At 39.3% G+C, this 8,878-nt stretch overlaps 1 protein-coding gene across 1 annotated transcript in view; it reads left to right on the top strand.

Annotated features, from left to right (window-relative positions):
- Window positions 1-8,878, top strand: part of LOC107683840 (ubiquitin carboxyl-terminal hydrolase 32-like) — a 51,762-nt gene that overhangs the window by 14,060 nt on the left and 28,824 nt on the right. Inside the window, exon 4 of the mRNA XM_016479895.1 lies at window positions 5,580-5,739. Coding sequence (XP_016335381.1) covers window positions 5,580-5,739 — 160 coding nt within the window. The remainder of the gene's footprint in view (window positions 1-5,579; window positions 5,740-8,878) is intronic.

The raw sequence follows: 8,878 nt of genomic DNA, 5'->3' as shown, positions 1-8,878 counted from the left end.
AAAAAACAGTAATCTTGCAAAATGTTATTACAATATAAAATAATGGTTTCTATTTCAATATACTTTAAAATATAATTTATTTCTGTGATGCAAAGCTGAATTTCCATCAGCCATTACTCCAGTATAAAGTGTCACATGATCCTTAAGAAATCATTCTAATATGCTTATTTATTATTAGAATTATCAATGTTGGCAAAAGTTGTGCTGCCAAATATTTTTTGGGAAACTGCGATAATTTTTTCAGGATTCTTTGATGAATAAAAAGTTTAAAAGAACAGCATTTATTCAAAATATAAATCTTTTCTAACAATATCTAACAAATCTTTGCTATCGCTTCTTATCAATTTAACACATCCTTCCTGAATAAAAGTTTTAATTTCTTTCAAAACAAGAAAGAATAAAAATGTACTGACCCCAAACTTTTGAACGCTAGTGTATATTGTTAGAAAAGATTTCTATTTTAAATAATGCTCTTCTTTTTAACTTTTTATTCATCAAAGAATCCTGAAAAAACTATCACAGCTTCCAAAAAAATATGAAGCTAACTTTGTATTCATCAAAGAATCCTGAAAAAAAGTATCACAGGTTCCAAAAAAATATTAAGCAGCACAACAGTTTCCAGCATTGATAATAAATCAGCATATTAGAATGATTTCTGTGACACTGAAGACTGGAGTAATGATGCTGAAAATTCAGCTTAGCATCACAGGAATAAATTCGATTTTAATGTATATTCAAATAGAAAAACGTTATTTTACATCATAATACAATTTCACAATATTCCCTTTTTTCCTGTATTTTTGATCTAATTAATGCAGATTTGATGAGCATAAGAAACTCCTTTAATAAACATTAAAAATCGTTCTGATCCCAAACTTTTACAGTAGTGTATATAGTATATAGATAGATAGATAGATAGATATAGATAGATATTAGCACTAATATATGAAAAACATTTTGTAAACTTTATATTCTAATCTCTGAACAGATGCGGACAAAATTTTGGCAGAGATGTCCTTGCGTTATCCTGTGGGTGGCGCGCTAATGTTGATTGACAGGCTCGGAGAACAGCATAAAATGCTCTATTATAATTGCCTTAATATAGCATTTATCACCTCCAAATGTTGATTTAGAAAGTTGTGGAGCAATTCGGGTGAGGAAAGACGATCATATGTCTATTCTCAGAATAATAATAAAACAAACACAATAGAACCATATAAAGGCTATTCATGTGAGCACATTTAGGGTGTATTCACACCAGGAAAGTCCGCTAGTTCATTTGCTTTGGTCCGGACCAAATACAATGTTGATTTTTTTTTAGTTTGGTGAGGTTCGCTTTCACACTGCCCTTTTTGCAAGTGAACCAGATTCCAGATTCAGATATAATTCTAAACAAAACCACACATGTGCTAAGGTCATCCATTCATTGGACAGAAATTCTCAAGCAGGGAAAAACAGGCTAATCATGGAGATCTTTCATAGTGCAATTTTTATTCCTTTACTGATTTGGTGTTATCAGATAGTAACGCAATATGAAGAAACTTATGGGCATCATATGAGAATGTCAGATGATGTTGAAATTACGACTTGCCGAAAATAAAATCTATAGATATAAAATACTTAAAGCACATCACAATGTTAGTTTAAACATTTAACCTATATAAATGTGCGCTGTTAGGCGCCTAACCAATCGTTTGTGCGGAGAGTGGAAGCTGAAGCGCGCTTCAGGACATCAGTGGAAACAAATTAAATTATTAAATCATTTTTGCTCATAAAGGTAAGAATAATACATAGTTCGGAACTGTAAAGGGTCTATTTTTATTTGTGTGCACTCACAATATCAAGAAAACGTTCTTCTTTTGTAAAATATAAAATAAAAAAAAATAGGATGTGCTTGCCGTCTCGGGTCTTGAACAGGAGCGCTTCACAAAGTATTTAGCGCGCTCACGTCACGTTGCTGTGCGCCATGGTCACGAAAGCTCACCATTTGCACATGTTTTTAAGCATTATTTTTTAAAAACAAGTGATTTAAGCCATTGAAACGCAAATAACAGCACTATATGCGCGAGCTGTCTGTTTCTGAGCATGATTTCTGCAATTGGGTCGGATCGAGGTCGGGTCATATTCACACCTTAAACGAACCGTACCAGAGTTCGTTTGGAAGCGGACCGAGACCACCTCTTCAGCTGGGTCTCGGTACAGTTGTTTGGTCCGCACCCAAGTGTGATTGCTGTATTCACACCTGCCAAAAAGTTCCGCACCAAGAGGGGAAACGAACTTGAGTTCGATTAAATCAAACCAAACAAGACAGGTGTGAATACACCTTTAAACTAAAGGAGTTATACTTTAATTTGATCCACTACTCCACATAGAAAAAAACAGACATACCAACTAGTTACTGACCTGATGCAGAAACATAGCTGAAGCGGATTGATATCGTCTTGGTGGAGTGAGGTTCACGTAAGGTAACGTGAAAGTAAGCGGGGCAGTCTCAAAACTGCCCCAATGGCTCTCAATTAGAGCGCATTCCCCTTTTCACCACAGATTTACGTTGCAAAATTGTGGGGCACTGTTGAGCTCAGGAGGTCTCAGGCACCGTCTGCCCCACTTAGTATCATGTATACATGCCTGCTAAAGCCATGCGCGTGATTTTAATATATACTGCTTGCTTTACGACTTAAAATAGTATCAAAAATCTAAAAAATATTTGTTGCAGAATGCTGAACACATTTACAATTTATTATTGTTTCAGTTTATATAGAGGTCTATGTTGTGGATTAATATTTTAGTGAGGCTCTGCCCCACCTGCCCATATAGACGAGCCGCACCTGGATATATATATATAGATGCATATATATAGATACATATATACATAGATACATACATACATACATAGACACATACACACATAAACAACTCTTATAGTTACAGCACCAAGTGTTTAAGGTGTTTTTATGCAGTTAAAATAAATGTTTGCAACATGTCACAATCTGATATTTCACAAATTAAGTTACTATAGTGCACTATAATTTTGTCAATAAAATGATAACGAGTTCGATAAATGTTTGATATAATGTTTATGCGGCAAAAGGGGAATGAAACAGTGCTGCACCACGCTTTTTTCACAAAGCCTGATGAAACTGAGGCCTGACTTTTCAATCTATAAATCACCATCATTTACCATGGATTTACTGTAGTAACACTAAATGCACCATGGTATTGTGGCAGAAATGTGGGATATTATTAAGTTGCTCCTGTTGTAACAGCTGTGGTCTGTATGTTAATTAAGTTCTGACACCCCTTTGTCTGAGGTGGTTCTCGGTGTCCCACACCCGCTCCCGTTCTACAATTGGTCCCCATTTGTTCAGGATGTGATCATCCCAAATGGTCTAGAAACAACATAACTGTTGACTTTCTTCTTCTCTATAATAATCAAGCCATTTTGGGAAATGAGCATGATCAGACATATATTGTGGAGTGAAATCTGGGTCGGGGCAGACTATAGATTCTTACAGGTGTTTCTCGTTATCCCCTCCTCTAGTCCTGTGTATTTAAAGTGAGTCCTATTCAGAGTTCCTTTGTCTGGTATTGAATGTTAATCTTTCCCCGCTACGTGTGTGTTCCTAGTTCCGTTGGATGTTAAATAAAGTTCCTCGCTCCGTGCTCCTCACAGTAGCAATCGTGACAGAATACCAGACCGCAAACAGCTACCTCTGTGTGTTCCCTCCGTTTTTGTTTCCGTTGTGTCCATGGATCCCCTCCTTCGCCCTGAATACCTCCTCCTCCTGCTGGAGCAGGGGGAAAAATCGCTCGAGGGCCACACCAGACTGTTCCTGGTCCTCACCAACCTCTCCAGCTACCCGGACGATGCGCTCTGTACGTTCTATGACGCCAGTTTAAATTCCGCGTACAGAGCGCCGTCGTCCGAGGCAGGCCCTCGAGCGAATTTTGCCGCATTTGTGGAGTGCCACTCCGGACCCAGTGCCCAGCCCACCATCTCCCCGCTGCACGGAGCGCATGCCCGAGCCCACCGCTGACGGAGAGCACGAGCACGCCGTGGCCGACGAGCCGTTGCCGCATGGAGCGACAGAGCAATGAATCGCCGCAGAGCCGGAGCTGCAAGTGACGTCAGTCAAGGTGCGAGAGCCGGCAACCGAGCCCACCACGAGGGAGAATACCGCGGACAGAGAGAGCGCGGAGTGGAGCTTCGCCCACTGCACCACGGCTCAGGGTGAGCTGATTATACATCTGGGACTGCTGGATTTCGAGGGGGACCTTATAGACTGGGAAACAGAGCTGGAATCTGACTTGCCCCCTCTCCTCTCTCCTTCCTCCCCGCTGGTTCCAATCTCTGCCACGGGCTCCTCCGCCACCCGCTCCGCCGCCGTTGGTCGGCCCCCTGGAGTCATCGGCCCTTCCTCCTCCATGTCTCCTCCCTCCGTCGGCTCGACCGTGGGTCTCCATCATGGCTGTGGCCTGGGTCTTGCTTGGCCCTTCCTGCTCCAAGTTCTTCCTGTCACCTCCCTGGCTCCTCCCTCCATCGTCACCTCCCTTGACTCTGTCTGCCGGTTGTTCTACGGCGCGAGGACATGCCTTCCTGGAGGGGGGCGATATGTCACCCCCCTGGACTCATTCTGTGTGTTTTTCCCTCTCCATGTGCCTGCCCTGACCCAGTTTTCTCCCATGTTAGTTGTTTCATTAGCTCCAGGTGTTTCTCGTTATCCCCTCCTCTAGTCCTGTGTATTTAAAGTGAGTCCTGTTCAGAGTTCCGGTATCTGGTATTGAATGTTCGTCTCTCCCCGCTACGTGTGTGTTCCTGGTTCCATTGGATGTTTATTAAAGTCTGTTAGTTTGAAGTATTCTCCACGTCTCCTCGTTCCTCGCTCCATGCTCCTCACAGTAGCGTTTCGTGACAGACTGATATGAAAAATTTTATTGTGACAATTATTTTGGCCATATCGCCCAGCCCTAGACTGAACCCAATTTGGTATTTGCTGGCTGATAAATGGATTACATGCCTTTTTAATCCAATCTGTCAGACCTGTGACACTTGATTGCTTAAATCTATATATACAGTACCTTTTGAACCGTTTGCCCTATTTCAGCTTGTGTTTACAGAGAGAGCTTCCTCTGTGTTATAGCCCTGCTCTAATAATAAGCTTAAAAGGTAGACAGTGCATATGTTGCAGCCAATAAGGTCGCATAATTCGCTTTGACATACTTTCCCTTCTATTTCTCGATTAGCTTTTTTTTAAGTTGCACTCTCTTCTCAGCCTTCATGCTTCCTGCTGCAGCATCACTTTCTTGATTTAGGGAAAAGCCACCCTTTTGGTTATCCCTTGGCAGCAGCTTTAAAACTCTCTCTTATCTCTTTACTCAACCCACTCACATAAATGTATCTGCATACAACAGAATTCAGTACATATTAATAATGAGAAAGCTTCCCCTTCACTGCACAAGGGGAAGCAACTAACATGAAGTCCAACTTCTCAATTCTGCACTCTTAAAGTTGGTCATGAGTTCATTAGAGAATTGTACTCTGGTGTTAATTTACAGTGTTTCTGTCTGTTTCTGTCCAGGGAGAGAAGGTGAATTATGAGAAGTTTAAGAGCTGGCTTCTGCAGAATAAAGATGCTTTCACGTTCTCCCGCTGGCTGCTCTCAGGTGGTGTGTGCGTCACGTTGACCGACGACAGCGACACACCCACTTTCTATCAAACCCTGGCAGGTGTCACACACTGTAAGTGTCACTATTTTCTATGAGTATTATCTGAATGCCCTCTCAGTACTCTCTGAATACTTCCTCTCAGTAAGCTCTCAAAACTCTCTGCCTGTATTCTTTGAATACTCTCTCACTCTGGTTCCAGAAGTATTTTTCTCCATTCATTTTCTTCTTGGTTATTAAAATGATTTTCAAAAGAACTCTAAGCCTTGAACTAAAGCAGCCATCTCTGAGTTTTGAAAAGCTTGAGAAAAAGAGGGTACAATCATATACTTGTAAACTTTTTTTTTTTGAGGTACTGAGCTACAATTATAACAAAATGACTGTACAATTTAAAATTAATGTTGTACACTACTGTTGAAAAGTTTGGGGTTGTTAAAATGTTGGAATAAGTCTCTTATAATCACCAAGGTTATATTTATTTGATCAAAAATACTGTAAAAACAGTAATATTGTGAAACATTAGTACAAATTAAAATAACTTTTCTATTTTAATGTTTTAAAATGTAGCTTATTCATGTGATGGCTGAATTTTCAACAGCTGTATATTACTCAAGCTTCCAGTCTGTATTGCAAAACATTAATATATACACGGATAAGTTTGATAGTGTAAGTAGACTCAATTAACTCTAATTAATTTTTTCTTGTTTTTATGGTAACAGCAACTTCTCTGATTGGTGGAAAAAGGAAGATCTCTTAAGTATTATGGGGAAGTGTAGTACTTCAATTAGGCGACTGTTGAAAATCACACTAACTTATGGCTTTTGGAGAAGCATATACCATCAGTCTCAGAGCTCATGATGAGTCTGCCCTGAAAGATTTGTACATTATCATAAGAAATCGATTTCTCTATATGGACATAGAAATGAATGGTATTTTTGCTTTCGGAACCCGACTTTGACTGCCTCTACTTCCTGAATACTCTCTCACTATTCCATTAGTACTTTCTGAATATGCTCTCAATGCTCTCAGGACTGGCTGCTTACAGAAATATGTGTTTTAATAAGAAATGACTAAAATTCTATCATTTAAATGTACAAGAGACACTGTGTGTCGCTGAAGCTGACAGTCAATCTGCTCTTTGATTGTCCATGCTGTAGATGTTTAGGCAGGTTGCAAGTCTCGTTTTGTCCACTTCCCTCTCCTCCCCGACACACAGGAGGCATCAGAAAATCAGCCGGCCTGTCCTCCACCGGGAGAGGTGCATCTGTGTGAGATAATGGCGAGTGACAGGCAACACTTCCCACTCAGTGAACACACACACAGCATTTGAACACACTCGGCCCTGCTGCAGCTGTCACTGCCACCCAGCTATTAAAATCAGACTGACATGGTGAAGGAAATGGCTGCATTCACTCTGAGACCCCAAGTCTGTACAGTGACAGAATCTGAGCACTAGCTCTTCTCATAGAGACAATGATTTATTTAGGGGCTGAAGATCTCTCACCCGCTTAGTCACTCAGTGCTTTTGCTGTCATGAAATCGTAATGTGGGAAGCCTGTAATGTTTTCAGTTATGAGTGTGCTGCATGGCCCAGTTGACCCACATTCACAAGTGACCATGCTGTGATAGCCATGATTTCATCTTAGATTGGTGTTTTTTATAATAATAATTATAATACAATATTATTATTATTATTTGTTAATTTATTTCGTTTTTACTTGTATAATTTACTTTATTTATTCCCTAGTGAAAAAATTCTAAAATGTATTTAAAATGTTTTATTTTGTATTTTTTGTATACTACAAAAGAAAAAAAGAGCTAAAGGCAAAAGTCAGTTTTGGTCGAATTTGAGGTTTTCACAAAAATGAGTTCATTAAGCCCTCGTCTAGCGATCCCAATGCTCCAAATAGTAATTAAACATCTAAAATGATCTTTATTTGTACGTTTTCTGAGAGGAGTACCTTTTTCTCTGCTCACTTCTGGACAACTGCTGCTGCTTCTCACCACATGTTGTAGGTCTATTGTTGCAGAGCGAAGCATTCGAACTTTGTGAACATTCATATCGAATGCTAGATGACATGAGTCCAAACCAGTGAAATATGATTTCCAAACCAATGCTTTACGAAAACAGTACGATCTCGCTGACTGACATTTGCAAAGCGCATGCATAAGACGCGCCTTTCCAAGAGTGTAATCTCCCTATTATTGCGAAATATGTCTTGGCGAGATTCAAACAAACATAATCTGTTATGTCTAACAATAACGTTTAATTGAAAAATCTGATGTGTAACTATATTAGATCCATGCATTACAATAGGATCTGTCTCAATGTTAATCAAACATTAAAAAAAAGATGGAATCACTCGCTGCTCTTGATTAAACTACTGTTTATTTGCATCTTTGTTCTTATTTTTAATAACAAAGATAAGATACAAAATATCTATGTTGTGATTAATAATATAGTAATTATTATTAAGAAAGGATTTGGAGGAAAATATGGAACGTTGCTTGGTGATTTTGCTTTGGAATCTTCAGAAAACTTTAACCCGATTTTTCTCTAAATCAGATCTGTTGACTGGCTCTATCATCTTCAAACGGCTGTATATTTACATTTAAAGACTGATATTATATAGAGATAATACAATCCTTATCAACAGAGATATTAAAACACATTTTAGGCATAATATTAAAGGGGTCATATGATGTTGCTAAAAAGAACATTATTTTGTGTATTTGGTGTAATGAAATGTGTTTATGCGGTTTAAGGTTCAAAAAACACATTATTTTCCACATACTGTACATTATTGTTCCTCCTCTATGCCCCGCCTTTCTGAAACGCGTCGATTTTTACAAAGCTCATCGGTCTGAAAAGCGAGGTGTGCTCTGATTGGCCAGCTGTCCAGTGCGTTGTGATTGGCCGAATACCTCAAGCGTAGGGATGTAACGATTAACCGCAAACCAGTTGAAAATCGATTCAAATATGTAACGATTCAAATCGGTTGAGATGCTAAACAAATCGCGATTAATTTAGGGGTAGGAGTTTATATGAATGCACGTCTGAGGGGAACTCAACTGTCTTTAGAAAAGTTTAGATGGTATTTTTTCTTTTCATCTTGCCTCTGTAAAATGCATATTAAAGTTCATAAGTGCAGCGCTGCTTTGTTTACAGCGGAAACCAAGGAAACGCTTTAAGCGCCACCTGCTGGCATTGAAT

Source organism: Sinocyclocheilus anshuiensis, unplaced genomic scaffold, assembly GCF_001515605.1.
Source record: "Sinocyclocheilus anshuiensis isolate Anshui unplaced genomic scaffold, SAMN03320099.WGS_v1.1 scaffold2925, whole genome shotgun sequence".
Lineage (NCBI taxonomy): Eukaryota > Metazoa > Chordata > Actinopteri > Cypriniformes > Cyprinidae > Sinocyclocheilus > Sinocyclocheilus anshuiensis.
The sequence above is the reverse complement of the archived record's forward strand: the minus strand, read 5'-3'. Positions and strand labels throughout refer to the sequence as shown.